Genomic DNA, 17047 nt, shown 5'->3' with positions numbered 1-17047 from the left:
TCCTCTTGGAACAAATTTTCCTCAGAGTTCAGCAAGGAGACTAAACATAGAATTCTGCTAGTTTTACAGACATACAGTCATCCCTTGCCAACCGCGGTTTTCTCAGTGAGTATCTGCGACTGGGAAATTGTAACCGGTTTTGCCAACCATGACTTGAGAATATGCGATTCTCACGGGATTTCATTGGCACGATTATCCGAGGGTGAGAGGCGGGAAAGAGTGCAGGGACGTTGGAGAGGTGATGTAAAGAGAGAGATTTGGAGAGGTGAAGGTGGGATGTGTGGAAACTGCAATATTGGGGGCTGTACAGTAAAGGCTGCTATGCTGCCAGGGGGAGCCTGCATTTCACTGTTTGCTTCTGGGGGGAGTCTGCATGTGTTGGGGGCCTGCATGTCTGCTGTGTTTTCACTGCTGCATTTGCACGGTTTGTTGGGGGGCTGTAATGGCTGCTGTGACATCACTTTTGTATTTGCACTGCTTTTTAAGGAGAGGTAGAGAAGCAGAGGGGTGTGTGTGTGTGTGAGAGAGAGCGAGAGAGAGCGCACTAGCTCAGAAAATGGGTCCAAAGCGTGCAGGCAAGGGAAAGGAAGATGCTGTAGCCAAGCAGCTAAGGAATGTCATGAACCTGGAGGACAAAATCAAAGTCTTGGACTGCCTGAAGGAGGGCCAACACAACAGTGTGGTTGGAAGATTGTTCGGAGTCAATGAATCGACCATCCTCAGCATTAAGAAGAATGAGGATGCCATCAGAGGCAGTGTTGCCAGTGGGACCCAGTCTTCTCTTAAGGTGTCATACATGCCATGAGACCTCAATGTGGGAGAAGATGGAGAAGGCCCTGAACATCTATATGAAGAACCAGGCATAGAAAAAGGTCCCTCACCTCTCAGCATCCACATGATCTGCACACTTCCCTGTGTTCTGGAGAGGTGTCTTCTTGAGATCTGGGTAGCATGCACCATCATATCCTGGTTCAACGATTGCTTTGTGCATGAGGTGGAGCGCTACCTAAGGGAGAAGAACCTGGCTTTCAAGGCACTGTTGTTGTTGGACAGTGCCCCAGGGTATCCTCCGGACCTGCTGCTTGCCCACCCCAATGTGGAATGGGTTTTCATGCCTCCAGCACCACATCGCTCATTCAGCCAATGGACCAAGGCATCATCCAGGCTTTCAAGAGCTACTACACCAGGCAGAACTTTGAACACATCTCTGACCTGATGTATGATGACCTTGACATGACCCTGAAGGAAGATTGGAAGGGCTACATCATAGCCCATGCCTGTTGGAAGAAGCTGTGGAAGGAGGCTGTGAGAGACAACACTTCTGTGCCAGCTGTGGAGGAAGAGGTTGGGAGGACAGTGGTTTCTGTCAGGTGGCTTGGCAGCAAGGGCTTTGAGGGCATCCAGCCGGCTGAAGTTGCTGAGCTCCTAGACTCACACTTTGAGGAGCTCATAGAGCAAGACTTGGAGGCCCTGATCAAATTCTCCAGTGATCAGAAGAAGCTGGTGAAGAATAGAAGTCTGCAGGTCCAGAGCAACGTTGACCTTTGAAAGGACCAACAGGTTCCTCAAACATGCATCAGAGCTGGCAGATAAGGCAGCAGACATGGATCCCTTTATGCAGCGCAGCCTGACATTCAGGCAGGGAATGAATGACCTGATCTGGCCCTATGCAGAGGTCCAAAAAGACCTCAGGAAGAAGATGGCACAACCAATCCTCCTGAACATTTTCAAGGGAGCACAGCCTGGCACTTCAGAGCGGCCTGTCACTTAGGGGAGCAGTTGTGAACTGCCTGTAATAGACAGCGTATCGTTATCAGAGGAGGAGGATGCTTGTACCCCCTGTTCCCTTTAATCCTCCCTGAGCTATTTCTCCCACAGCTCCCTTCCCCCTGATTTCAACCTACCACATCCCTCCTATTCCTCCTCCTCAGCATCCTGACCATCTGCATGGCTGTCAGGTAGGAAAAAGATTCTCATTAAGATTGCTTGTGATTTTAAAGTGCATTTTAGTGGTTTGGGTGGGTTTGGGAATTTCCAAGGGGATCAATCTGCTCATTCCTATTGATGATTCTTGGTAACTCTTGCTGATTCTTGCTGATTCTTGCTGATTCTGTTGATATTTGTGGCATTTTGGTGGGGTTTTTTTAGCATTTCCCCCTTGATTTTTAGGTGATTTCATGGCTGCAATTCCCCAACTCCCTATTTTCCATTGGTTTCAGTGCCGTGCCAACCATGAATTTGCAAACTGGGGTTTTGCGGGAATGTAATCCTCACAGTTGGCAAGGGATGACCGTATTTGCTAATCAGCCAGGTAGTTCTTGAAGAGGTTCTTTAAGAACTAAGGCATACATGTTTAAAGGCAGAAATATAAACTAGATTCCTTTGGATCACAACACTGTGTACCAAAAGTGAACCTTTCAAGGGAGTGCTTCAGTAGGAAAATACTTTTTGATTTCTTACTGCAGATGCTAATGACTGAGTTACTTGTAGTTTTATGTCTGATTTCAGTTCATTTCCTAAGGATAGTTTTGCACATTGTAATATTTAAAATTCTTGTCAATTTTTCTTTATAATCCTATTTCACACTTTTATGCCTATCTTTTGTTTACAGTCTACAAGAATTGGAATGTCAGTGAATGCAATACGCAAGCAAAGTACAGAAGAAGAAGTTACATCTTTAGCAAAATCTCTCATTAAATCGTGGAAGAAATTATTAGGTATAGTTGCACTAAATTCTTTCCTATTGCAACAGGCTTTCAAATGATATATTGTAGGCTATATTACCTGGGGCTGATTTTCCTTTCATTCTGGGCCCTCTTTTCATTTTTAACTTTATTTTGCCTTTTGGTTACAATACAGATTTCCTCTGCAGTGGGGAAACAACATAAGGCCCTCAAAAGTGTTATGTCCTTTTAACACAATCCTATGCTAAGAGGCAGCCTACGTACAGTCTGGGTGTTCTGGGGTGAAAATGAATGTTGTACAGGGTCAGTGTAGGTTGGGTTGGGTAGTCAGAAATTAATTACAGAAAAATGTCAGTATGAAACTAGTTTTGTTTTGTTTTCAAAAATGTATCCTACCAAAATAAGGCTTCCAGACCTTTAGCATGAATGGTCTTTTGGTGATGGAGAACCATTCTGCTAAAGGTCTGGATTGCTGTCCAGTGTATTCTGTTGTGGAAAGTTTACAATATAAAGTCTATAAAATGCAGTTATAATAAACATTAACCTAAAATGTCGCATACTAAAAATAACACCAGACATGCTAAAAACACTGTAGCAACCTACCAAGCTAGATATCTTATTCCTTCTTAAAAATATAGACATTCGCTAATGCTTTAAAGACTAGAAGCCTAGTCCCTTTTCCCCACCCGTTCTGAGCTTTGCCTCCACAAATACTAGTGGAGTCCTACATGTGTCATAAACAGTCAATAACATCTTGCAGTTAAAATACAGAAATTAGTTTCAGAATGTGTGTGTGTGTGTGTGTGTGTGTTTCTAATCAAGAAATTTTATTTTCTGGAGTAGTGGAGTAGAAATTATGCTGCATAATTTCTGCAGCATTCCAGCACCAGCAAAGTTGCTCTTGTGTGATGATATTATTATTATTATTATTATTATTATTATTATTATTATTATTATTTTACATTTATATCCCGCTCTTCCTCCAAGGAGCCCAGACTACATACTTGAGTTTCTCTTTCACAACAACCCTGTGAAGTAAGTTAGGCCTAATGGTTATGAAGGATATGAACTGTCCATATTTTTGACACCTCTGGAGAATATTGTATTACATGGAGTGAGCACAACAAAGATTACTTTTGTCATAAATATTCTAATGTCCACTATCTATACACAGATTTTGTGTATTGTTTCTTTTCATAGTCATATTGGAAAGAACTGGAAATGCCTTCTGTATTAAAACTTTAAACTTGGGGGAAATTTTAAACTTGTGAAACATTCATAAACTGTCTTATGAAAAATCAGTTTGTACGTACAGCAGAGTAACCTAATATCTAATCCTGCATCTATTCAATTGGACTAAGAACATTTTTAATGTGCTTTATGTGTTAGAAACTTTAAATCCAGCATTAGGTCCCTATGGAATGTTGGTTGGTTGGTTGTGCCGTCAAGTCATTGTCGACTCCTGGCCACCACAGAGCCATGTGGTTTGTAGGCAAATAAAAATAAATTCTGGATTTGGGAAAGAAGAGCAGTATGAAAGATGCAATTTCACAGCAACAGGATAAAGCTTATTTAATCCTTTAATACATTCAGCTACTCAATGTGAGATTGTTCTTTATTTTGAAGTAGTGGTTCTGAAACTTGTGACATCCCCCCCCCCACGCGCGCACACACACACACACACACACACACACTTTAAATCAACAGACCCTTTTGGCCCCTTGGCTAATTGTAAAGAAATGTTTTAAATTAACAGATTCAAAGCTGTACAGCACATCAGTTGTTAGTAGAAGAAAACACGAAATGAGTGCTTCTTGAGATGTTGAGAAGGATGTGCTTGCTTCAAATTGCATAGCTTTTCAAAACTGAACTATATGTTATCAACCTTTCCTGAGCTCAGGTCAGCACATAACAATATAAAGCACAATAAGATAAAGAAAACACTCTGTTTTTGCATTTTGTTGTGTTTGACAGTCGTGGCAAAAGAGCTCTACTGCTGTACTGTAATGAATGCTAACAAGAAGAGGTGTGTGTTACACCCACTCCAAAATGCTGTCAGAAAAGAGGCATTGCAGACATCAAGAGGAAAGGCTTAAATAATTAAGTGGCTTAAACAACCACTCTTAATTTGTACTCTATACTTTGAAGTGATATTTTGTTTTGATTGATGCAATCCCTGAGATCCCAGTCTCACATAGATGTTGGCCAGATTCATGGTCAATGTACTGTATTTTCTTTATGGTCTTCATAAAATCAGTGCTCATTTGTGTCACATTTATAAAGCAAAAGTCACTCATAAAACGGAAAGCTTTGAAACCCTCCTGTCTTCAAAGTTTGTAAAGTTGTATCATATAATTTTTGTACTTGGGGATTGAAGTTATTGTGCTGCTTTGCATACACTTGAGCTCAGACACTTAATTTCTTGCACATTCTTGTTCTGCTATGAAATTATACTAGTAATTTCATTACTTCGTAACTTTGATTCCTCTTATGCCTCCACCTCATTTCTCCAGAACCAACACCATAGTACACTGGTTTGGACATTTGTGGCTCATCTAATTATAATTTGTACACATAATTTGAACATAATTAAATAATAAGTTTGAAAAAATAGATAGGATGTTTGCAGAATTAAGCATGTCATGTCTTTCTTGAAAAGTCATTTTTAGTTATGCATATGAACTATGTACAGATCAGAGATGACATAGCAGCTCTGTATTCAGATATTTACAATAATTTCAGCTTATAACTGAATTCTTGTGAATGAGAAATATTATCACTTTTGTGGCTTTTAGTCACATTTAGATTTTCTGTTTCTCAATGCAGAAGAAACTTGAAAGGATTGATTTGTAAATATTCAGAATCGCCTACATTGGAGCATTTAAGACTAAAATGTGTCTTAGTAAATAAGCAAGTATACGGTAAAAGGTTTGCACAAATTTATAATGATATCATTAAAATGTGGTCATATTTAAGAACAAAAATACAATTACATTTGTGGCCAAGATGTTTCTGTGTTTATTTAATCCCCCCACCCCCCACCCCGCCCATGGAAAACCTATTTCACATATTGTATCTGCTGTTTTTAGTTCATTCCTGTCTTAAAACGAAATTAAATACATTGAAATCCAGTTCAGTTCTTTCAAAATCAGTTTATACCAAAGCAGTGCACAAGTGTTTCCTTATGAGGATATAATTTCTGAATTCTGGCTTTCACAACTTGCAAAAGGCAAGCACTGTGATATTGTGTATAGCAAATATTCAAGTGCTTCAGGCCTGATATAGGTGGTCAGTGTTCCCTCTAATTTTTTTCATCAGTGAGCAGAATGAAGTTGATTTTGGGTAGCAGTATCAAGGCAGTGTGTGCACATATGCATTGTTATGTGCCACTATGGTTAACACATGTACGTGTGCGCGTGCGCGCGCACACACACACACACACACACACACACAGAAAGAAGTGGTTTTTTACAATTCTGTTTATATCTACTTATAAAATTGGATTTATAGCCCAATTGAGTATGCTAACTCTGGGGTTGAAGCTGAGCTCCTAAAATTCCATAAAGAAAAAAATTATTCTGTCTGAGCTTTTCTGAAAATAGCATCTTTATATGGTGATTTGTTTTTGACCTGTCTTGGCAGAACCATACCTACTGGGTTAGGCTCCTGTTGCTCTGTTCTATTATCTTCTCTGTCACTCATCAAAATTTGATAATTCTCAGGGAATAGTGCTAGTAGATTCCCCTAGTAGATAAGATCTGGAATAACTGGATCACATACAGAACAAAAGACTTCAATTAACTGGGAAATATAATTACAACTGTTTTCATTACTTAAACAAGAGCCTTTAACGGAGCCTTTTTTCTTTTTCAGAAAATATTTTTTCCAGAAAAATTCTGAGTATCATATTTTAACTATATTACATATTTTAACTACCACTGTTAACAGAGCATAGAGGCACCTTTTAAAAAGTGGTGATTCCCTTATATTTAGCAGGTGGAGAGCAATTGGCCCTATCCATCCCTAGCACAGCATCCCTCTGGTGGCTGTTTCTTTTTTAGATTGTGAGGGACAGGGAGCCATCTTGAGTTATTACTGTTTTTCTATGTAAACAGCTTTGAAAACTTACGTTGAAAAGCAATATATAAATATTTGTAGAAGTATTGAGATAATTATTGAGTGTTAAAAATCTGCTGAGAGCAATATTAGTTAAAATATGCTATTGAGTTTATTGTTTTGAAAAAGAAAGCATGTCTTACAATTCTGTTTTATAAGATTGGATTATTACTTTCTTTCACTTCACATGTAAGTATAATAAAAACATTTAGCTTAGCATCACAATAACGTGAACTATACTTAGTAGTTATTGGAAGTGATAATAATGCTGAAGAGAGGGAGAAAGGAAAGAAAAAGAAAAAGGGGCTTGGACATTATATGTGCAAGGGAATTCATTGTATTTAGGAAAAGTTTCTTTATGTCCAGCACCATTCATGTTTATAATAACATGATCATGGATAATAAAAAACTAGCTCAGATAGATGTAAGTAGGAAGCACACAGTTTAAGCCTTTCATTCCACTCTTTCCCCTTCTGCTAAAATAAAAATAGCTTCATTCTTAGCAATGAAAGAACTGCCACAGGATCTGAAAATGGAGTGTGATTTATTGGATACTCTCAAGGCTTTCAGGTGAGCAAAAGGAAGGTGAGCTACAGAGCCATGGGGAACTCCTGCAGTGGGTGAACAGCCAGTCTCCTTGCTCTCTCGGTTTGCTGTTTTCATACATGTGATTGTCCGCCAAACACACGAGAGTTTAGTGCAGTATTTTCTACTGTGTGATTGGATTATTTCTCTCTTTAAGGAAGGGAGTGGGGCAAGAGGCATAAATGCACCAAATTCACCTTTGAAAACAAACAGCCGGGCAGTCTGGTTTTTCTAGGGCTCTCAGGAGAGAACAGTACCTTGGTTATCTTATCTTTTTATTTTAATTGTCTTTTGCCTGTTTTAAGGGCTTTAAAAAAAAAGTATCCAGAAAAATATAATTAACTAGAGAAGCTCAGTTCTTCCATTCGCCATTAAATCAAAAAGAAACATTCTTCTGCCCCAAGCATCTTTATAGTCTGATTCTCTGCACGTTCACACAGAAGGAAGTTGGTACAGCCCGGTTCTATACATGTTTACAGTGGGACTTACTCTAAATGAAGCGTTCCGAGGAAGTTATCCAGAGCCAATCATAGTGCGCACCAGGAATCCAAGAGCCAAAGGAGTGGGGAGAGGTGGAGGAGGGGGTGGGTCCCGTGGCTGCTGCTCTCCCCGTGCCACCTTTCCCTGGTGCCTGTATTTCCACCCTCCACCACTGCTCTGCTCTCCTGCTTCACTCTAAAGCCCACGTGGCAGCAGCAGCAAACAGGTGACAGGTCTCATAGTGGAGGCTGGAGCCAGTTCCCCCGATCTTGCAGCTCAAGAGTCCAAGCGGTGAGGCGGGGGAAAGGTGAAGGTGGAGGGCTAGATCAGGGGAATTGGCTTCAGCCTCCACTCCAAGTTCCCCCATTGCCTGTTTGCTGCCGCTGCCATGTGGGGTCTGGAAGGTGTGGGGGGGTTACAGACAACAGGGAAAGACAGAGTGGGTGGGAGCAGCAGCTGCCGGGCAAGCGGCAAGGACCAGGGGACTCGGTCGGGAGCCGGGAGCAGCAACCACATTGGTGGCAAGAGGGCCAGTGAGCAGCTCTTTGGGATCACTGCATGAGAGGATTAAAGGCTGTGCATACACATGGCTTGAGGGGATGGTGTAGGTGGTAGGGATGTGCACAGAACTGGTGGTGGGTGACTCAAAGGCAGAGAAATACCTTTAAGGGTGGGGGAGGATGCTCTTACCCCTCACACCGGCGGGGTGGCAGCCTACCTGCCTGCTGCCCCGTTGCCTTGTCAGACCAGAAGTACCCAACATGCACACACATGTCAGGTACTTCCGGTCCGATGAGGCAACAGGATGGCAAGGAGGTATGCTGCTGCCCCGCCAGACCCTTTTAAAGTTCAGCGCCAGCAGGGAAAACGTGGCAGGAGTGGTAAAAACATCCTCCCCTGCCCTTAAAAGTATCCGCCTGCCTTCAAACCAGCCGAACCACCATTCAAACCATAAAAAGGCCTCTGAACAGGTTCATGCACATCCCTAGTAGGTGGTACCTGTTCTGTTTTTTAGGCCTTTGGGGCATATTGCTGTCCACCTGTAGATAATAGTGTGATCTGATTTGGTATCCTTCACAATGTGGGTTCTGCGCCTGTCCAGTCATCCCCACAGAAAATTTTCAAGCTCCTCAAAGCGCTCGGAAACTCTGCCCTTTGTAAACAGAGTGCACTCAGTATCCGTGGCAGCAGAGCACTTCCCAGCTCATTTCCTTTCTGATTGCTGTTGTGGTCGGTTCCCATTTGGATGTTTGCTCCTCTTGCTCAGTATCTGAAAGGAAAAATACAGTTTGCTCACTCTTTTATCTGATCTCAGACAGTTTTTAGACCATTCTCTGCCTTATTTCTTGTTGGTTTCCCTGATCTGAGACTTAGCTACTAATGGACTCTTTTAAAAGACAACTTTAAATGTTGTTCTACTTGCCACAGAGCCCGCCCTTCTTCCTTCAAGCATGGCCAATGTTTGTCCTGACTTGCAGAAGACTATAACATCTGTGTATGCAAGATTTGCCTATCTTTTTCAAAACAGACCTGGGAAAGTAGAGAATTACATCTTCCAGCTGCCCTTTACAAACGGGCCCTTTGACCATCGATGCTGATGCTGTGTTCTCCGACAATTGCTGACCATGTTGACATCGACTGTATCAAAGCCGACTTTGGCTCCATCGACATCTGCTTCCCTGACCTCATAGGCTAGATTTTAAAAGCCTTGTGACTTGTCAAAGGATGGCCACAAATGCCTAAAGTAATGGAAACATTGATAAGAGGAACCCCCCTCTCATTCCAAACACAGCAAAATTGGTTTGTTGATGTTAACACACTCAACACCATCAAAGTCTGGCTTGCTGACACCTATTCTGAGACTGGGACAATTTTCAACTCCTATGTCTAGCACAATGTCGGGCTATTCCTCGTTCTCAACTTGACCTCGATCACTGACCTCGCCTTTTCTATCGACCCTTTCCAGGGGTCCCTTAGTGTTCATTGTCCTCTTTGCCTAAGATTGTCAAAGAAGCTTCAACAGTGCCACCTTCTTATCCACTGACGCCTTCGAATTGGGATCAGTGATACTGCCTTCGATGCTGTCAACATCTACAGGACTTCCATCATCGACATCAATGACTCTTCTGATCTCCATCACCCAACCTCTTGTTCCTTCAGTGAACCTTTTGACATCGATCTGCTGGGGAATCTTTCCGTTGACACCATCAATGTCCAGGGAATACCTTATCTTCCGGGGCATTGACTCCATCCTGGCCTTTCCGGTAACTACACCAACACTGGAGTCCACCTTTGAAGGGCTTCTCGCTCCATGGCCTCAATGTGGCCAGGTACAACTAGTTCAGGTGCCATGGAGATTCCAAAAACCCCATTGACATCTCCAGCAAAGGTGACGCTTCACTGTTCATTGCCTCGGCTCTCTCTGGAAGCCGAGGCTGTACTCATCATTACCCACGTACTCACCTTACTTGAAATCACCTCATTATTGGAGCTCCCCTGGAGTTTTGGACCTAGGCTATGTGTGCAGAATGGGAAGATTTAAAGATCTTGCTTTCATGCCCTCATCATCTCTGCCCTATGATTACCAAGAGTTTCACTTATGGAAACTGTCTCTATTCAAGTCATCAGTTACACCACAACATCCTGTACCCCGACCTTCTACACACACTTCCTTCAAGCATCCACTAGATCCGCCTCCTGTGCCTCTGTTACCTGTTCTGCTAGCTGCACTGCAACCTACTGACCCAGTAACAGAGGTACCCCCTGCCGGGATACCTGCACCACCTACAGGCTCAAAAGGCCTGCATCTGATGATGACTACATTTTCTCCTCAGAATCAGATAATGAATCAACTTATACAGAGAACCTGTCAGATCCTTCACTGGATGACTATGTTCCAAATCATCCCTCAAACTCACCAGCGGAAGTAACCAAATCCTATCGTATTCAGGTGGTCGAGATGGCTAAGGTCCTCAGCCTCCACCTAAAGTCTCTCTCCGGTCCATGCAGTTAGTGATCTGTTCTAGGATTTCATAGCCGCCACCTCCTTGTCCCAACCAGCTGCAATCCCCATGCTTCCAGTACTCATTAATTCTGCAAAATCAGCATGGGAAGCTCCCTCCTCTTTATCCAACCTCCAGGAGACTAGTTAATTACTTAGAGTGCAGGAGGATGACTGCAATTTTCTCTTCAATTACCCCACACCAGATTCTCTTGTCATGGACTATGCTATGGGTGGCAAATCTGGCCCCAAAATACTCTGCTCCAAGTGATAAGGAAGGCTGGAAACTTGATTCTGTGGGAAGGAAAATCTGCTCTTCCTCCTCCTCATTGATGAAAATAGCCTACTACTTAGCATGCATGTCCAAGTTTCATTACTCACTTTCAAGGACATGTTCAAGGATGATTTACAAAAGCTAAATAAAAAGTTCTGTTAAAGTCAGCAGACATTACACACCAGACTCTTAAGCACAACCAAGCATCTGATGGAAACAGAGTCCCGCACATTTGCTAGTTCCATCTCCTTGAGGTCCCATGCATGGTTATGCAGTTCATCTCTTCAATCTAATATAAATAATTTTTTTTAATAATTAATAAACTTTATTTGTTAGCCAGCTCATAACAAATTGTTCTCTGGGCAACTCACAACGCAGTATTAAAACATGAAATAAAAACACATAACACATTAAATCAAAACAGACCAAAAGGAGAAAAAATACAAAATATAAAACACAATACAAAGCAATTTAAAGACAGTTAAAAATCAAATTTAAAAATCAAAATTTGATATGAGGGATAAGATCGAAGACATCCCTTTCAATGGAGAAGAGCAGTTTAGCACCCAAACAGATGACACCATGGGGCTTATGAAGAAAATCTAAAGTTTCCAGCCAAAATGTTCACTTTGTCTTTGACTCCTCAAAATTATTCCCAGTGCTTCAAATGGTATGACAGGCTCAGATGCCCATTTGGCTTCTCTGACTGAGAGACAACAGGAGATCTTTCCAATTCTCCAAAAATGCTCTTTCCCACAAAGGAATAAGTCTCACTCCAATGGAAAATGCCAAGACCAACCTAAGCAGGGCCTTTGTCTTTTTGGCCCCCCTGCCCATTGGACCTTCCACGCCCATTTTAAGACTTGTACCCTTTCTTCCAGCTTGGCATCTTATCACATCCGACGCCTAGGTGCTAAGTATAATCTTGACTGGCTATGCCATAGTGTTACACTCCTCTCTTCCCTTCCTAGGGATAAGCCCCACCCCATCAACTCCTACATTACTAGCAGAAGTCCAAGAGCTGTGTTCCAAAGGCACAATAGAACGTGTGTCGCAAAAAGACCAATGGGCAGGTTTTTATTCCCAAGTACTTCCAAGTATCCCAAAGAGATGGTAGTCTCTGGCCAATTCTAAATCTTCATTCCCTGGGCGAATTCATTTATGTGAAGAAATTCCGGATGCTGACGCTACAGCAGCTTCTTCCCTTTCTAGCAGAGGAAGTGTGGCTTGCCACTCTAGACTTCAGAGAGGCTAATTTCCATGTGGGGATTCACCCAAGGCACAGAAACTATCTGGTTCACCATGGGCGACCAAGCCTACCAATATGCAGTCCTCCTGTTTGGTCTCCCCATGGCCCCATACATCTTTACCAAGTGTATGAGCACCACAATCGCCCATCTCAGGACGTAGGGCATCTCAGTCTTCCCGTAATTGGATGACTGGCTGATCACTTCCTGAGACAAATCCTTGCTAATCAGCCACATCCAGCTAATGCTCATGCTCTTAGAGAATCTCCACATTGAAGTGAATCTCAAGATGTCTGTCCTGATGCCGCAAAAGACCCTGACCTACATTGGCTCAGGGTTGGACACTTGGCTGAAATGTGTCTTCCTTCCACAGGAAAGGCGAGACTCTTCACAGAATTCATTCTTTCCAACCCAATCAATTTCAAGAAGCTTAGTTCATCCAGCACCTCTTGGGCCTGATGGCTTCTTACATGACCACCGTCCAAAATGCCAGCCTTCACATGCAACGTCTCCAAATGTGGCTCCTCATCAACTTCAAATATGGACAGCCAACTGTGGACAGTTTGGAACTCTAAAACATTGTTTTCTCATCCTGACTGCAAAATATTCCTAAAAGGCCTTAACAGTCTTTGCCCACCAGTATCGTAGCCAATCATTCCCTGGTGTGTGTCTCTCTTGTGCTCTCCACCCTTACTGAATACCCCTTCAAGCCATTATCATTGGTTTCTCTTAAACTGCTCTCTCTGAGGACAGCCTTCCTGATAGCAATTACCCCCACTCGCAGGGTTAGTGAACTGACTGCTTTAAGATCTGCTTTTACCCTAATAAAGTTGTCATGCAGACCAACCCTGCATTCTTCCTGAGGGTAGTCACAGACTTCCATGTAAACCATGAGGTACTTCCTACCTTTTTCATGCATCCTACGTCACCCTTGGAATGTTCCGTCCATTCCCTGGATGTGCGTAGAGTGCTCCTTTTTTATTTGGATTGGACTAAAACCTTTTGGCTATCTAATAGACACTTTGTTGCCTTTTGAGGGCTCTAGAAAAGGTCCACCTGTTTCCCGACGGAGACTTTCAGAATGTTTGGTCCAACTCATCCGCACCTGCTATGGAAAAACAAGGCATGGAAGTCAGGACAGTGTTAAAGCCTACTCCACTAGGGCCATGGCCACATCCACCGCTCACCTCTGGTGTTTGGGTTCTCTGAAATAAGGAAAGGAAAGCCAGTACCTGGTCATCAAACTTAGCTTTCATCAAACACCATGCATTGGACATCTGATCTGTGGCTGAGGCCACCCTTTGGGCAGATTGTGCTTTAAAAGGTCATCTTAACATGCATCCTCAAACCTCCCCCACCTTGAGGAGACCTCGCTAATCGTCCACATTGTGAAGGATACTGGATTACCTTTAAGATAAACAGGTTGCTCACCTGTAACTTCTGATCTTTTGGTGATCCGGTATCATTCACAACACCCACCCAGCCTGCCCACTCTTTGGATGTACTTACCTTCTGTGCTTTGATTATGACTCCAGGTTTTTCTTCCAACAGCAGCCGCTGAGGAACTGAGTTGGGAAGCGCCCTGCTGCTGAGGATACTGACTGTGCTCTGCGTGTGAAGGGAGGAGCCTCAGAGTGCTTTGAGGAGTTTGAAATGCTTCTGCAGGGACCACAGAGCCCATGTTGTGAAACCAAAAGATCAAATGTTACTGTTTTTCTTAGTTCCTGAAACACCAGAATTGAGATCTTCCCACAAGTAGATAATCTAGATGAGTATACAGAAGTGCATCTACAGTACAACTTCAAATGCATGGCTGGTGGCTAATCATACTGCTAATTAATAGAAGAGGGGGTTGGCTCTTAAACAAATTTTGAAAAGACAGAAATTCCACAGGTATAGCTTGCCTAACCAGTGTTGAAGTGATGGCAAAAACTATATCTGCTGTAGTTTACCGTGCTTCAGAGCTCTTAAAAGGCAAACACAATGTGCCTTTTGGAATATACTCTACTTCATGCTGATCATGCAGTTAATTTTTAAATTTAGTACAAGTAGTACTGCTGATGGTGGTTGATAGAACAATTACTTGTATCCTTTTAAAGGAAAGGAGTATAGTTCACCTAAGATAGTGGGGTTGATTTTGGAGGAGAGCTAAACTTTGATTCACTTCAAACTAGTTTTTTCTTTGATCCAAGTGAGAGGTATTTCCAAATATCTAAAGGTGTCGTGTGTTAACAGGAACTGTTAAACAAAGGAGCTATTGTTCAGTGATAGAGCACATGTAAAAGGTTCCAGATTCAATCCCTGGTATCTTCAGTTAGGCTAGGGAAGACCCTTGTCTGGAACCCTGGGGAATTTCTGCTAGTAGTTATGGATAGCCCAGTGGACTGGCTCAGTATAAAGCTGCTTCACAAGTTTATTGGCTGCCTGCTGTAACTCATTTGCTAAACACTTCAAGGTCAAAGTTACTCTGATGTATTTGCCATAAACGTGGTGGTACAGTCCATAACACTGTTCCCTCTAAGGTGCGTGAATGCACAAACCCCCAGACCCCTGTGCCGCAGTTTCTGGTGAGTGCGCAGTCTCTGCTGCACCTGCCACCGCCGTGCAACTTCCCAGCACCCCATTTTCCCCCCTTCCTGGATGGGCTGCCACTGCCACCTCCCTCCCTGTCTAGGCACAGCGGGCTTTGCCTCCTTTTTTAACCTCTGAAAGTTTGCTGTGCAGTGCAGCAGGATGGGTGGTGGTGGTCGGTTTCTTCCACCTCCCCTCCTCTCAAGTAACTGCATGGCCTCTGTTGTCTGCAGCCCATTTCCAGCTTTACTCCATATGGAAGGAAAGCCAGAAACGGGCTGCAGAGAGCAGAGCCCATGCAGTCACTTGAGAGGAGGGGAGGTGGAAGGAGCTCGCCACCCACCATTGTGCTGCGCTGAACAGCGGTGGGCTTTCATGGATTAAAAATGGGGGCGCTCTCACCCTCCTCCCTGCAGCCAGCTGCTGCCGGCAGTGGTCATCTTTAGGGGGCAAAATGGGGGACTTTCCCCCACCCCCCTCCCCACGGTGGCGCATATATATATATATAAAAAAACCTGTCAAGTTGGGGCTGGGGGGAGATTTTTTTAAAATGCATGGCAGAAGGAGTAAATGTCTCAGAATTGTGTTCCTCCATTTTGGTTGCTGCACCATCCAATTCCTTTGTCTGTAAACTACTGCTAAAGTTTTTTTTCCCCACACCAAACTGATTCTGGGTTTTTGTTTTCTTCCTGTTTTTGTATCACAATGTTTTAGAGAAGAAGGGGAAATGTTGGAATGCGAAGGGAACTGAAGAGATTAGATTAGATACAGCAGTGTAAATAGAAAGATATATGAATTGCATTTTTAAGCTTACTATATACAGCAGGTATGAAACTATTCTATAGTATTATGAGATTATTTTGAGCTTTTGCTTGGGTTGGGGCAGGGAAATCAATATACATGCAAGACGCAAGCAACTTTGAATGAGCATATTCTACCAATAGTTGAATTGTCTTCTGCTTCTTTCTTTTGTGGACTGGAGGTGGTGGTTCTCCATTGCACCCCCAGGCCCCAATGAAGACAGGACACACTTAGTTGGAGTAAATAAGGGCCACTTTATTATTGTACAGAGGTAACGGCACTTGCAATGGGGTCCCAACTAATTAGAGTGCAGGTACTCTTCTCTTGTGGTGCCCCTTCCTAGTGAAGGGCACCCCACACCAGGGTGAAGGCTGGGTCCTAATTTGGTCAGGCTCCAAGTCCTGACCTCCTCTCACCGTGGGGCTTCACCCCACCGAGAGGTGGTGGTGGTCCGACACCCCCCAACCCAAGCCGTCAAAGCTCTGAGCCAGTGAGTCGTGCCCATCCCTCCAAGTGGGGGGCATTCCCAACCTTACAGGCCGTCGAAGCCCTGAAAGGCTGTTCCTTGACCCCCCCCCCACACACACACCCATACTGGTCCTCCAGCCAAACACCAATCCCTGAATCTACCTACCCAACACCCGCACTCTCCTGCCACAGAAGTGGGGCAAACTTCTGTTTAGCCCCGCTTCCCCCCACCCAGCTAACACTTCTTGAAGACCATGTTGCAAGTCCTGGTGGAACCTCATTCTCCCAGTAAGAGAGATGCACTCCGTCCCCTCTGTACAGGGCCGCATTCTGCACCCGTATGTCAGGGTGCTGTATTACTCCCCCCCCAAGGCGGTGATCACTCTCCCAACCGCTTTATTTACTCTCTTATGTGCCCTTTTGAAGCACAGGGGGCCACCCCCGGCCCCTCCAGCATGTCCTGAGGAGCCAGTTGGACCAGACCAACCTCATCTCAGGCCACCAGGCCCTAAAAATCCTTGACTGCCTGCAGACTCAGGGCCCTGCCCTGTAGCAAACCCAAGTCATTGCCTCCTAGGTGAAACGACCATGATGTGTGGTGCCCCCTTTGCGGCAACATACTCATCTAGAAGCGGAAGGAAAAGGCTCCACAACATTCCTCGGCGCCCCAGCCAATCCACTTCTGCCGCTCCTGCCAGGTCCAGCTGGGTACGCAAGCTGGTCTGCCGAGTACACTGACTGGCCCAAAACACATAGCTGTGCCCATAGATGAGTATCCACAAAGGGAAAGGAGGCCTCAGACCATCCAGACCGTCTGCGA

The 17047-nt window shown here is 43.8% G+C and overlaps 1 protein-coding gene across 20 annotated transcripts in view; it reads left to right on the top strand.

The window, feature by feature from the left end:
• TCEA1 (transcription elongation factor A1) overlaps positions 1–17047 on the top strand; it is an 85201-nt gene that overhangs the window by 44503 nt on the left and 23651 nt on the right. For all 20 annotated transcript variants that reach the window (XM_053248705.1, XM_053248707.1, XM_053248706.1 and 17 more), the window contains one exon: positions 2612–2717. In XM_053248705.1, the coding sequence (XP_053104680.1) occupies positions 2612–2717 (106 nt within the window). The remainder of the gene's footprint in view (positions 1–2611; positions 2718–17047) is intronic.

Source organism: Hemicordylus capensis, chromosome 4 (assembly GCF_027244095.1).
Source record: "Hemicordylus capensis ecotype Gifberg chromosome 4, rHemCap1.1.pri, whole genome shotgun sequence".
In the NCBI taxonomy this organism is placed as follows: domain Eukaryota; kingdom Metazoa; phylum Chordata; class Lepidosauria; order Squamata; family Cordylidae; genus Hemicordylus; species Hemicordylus capensis.
Note: the sequence above shows the minus strand (reverse complement) of the source record. Positions and strands in the feature narration are given on the sequence as shown.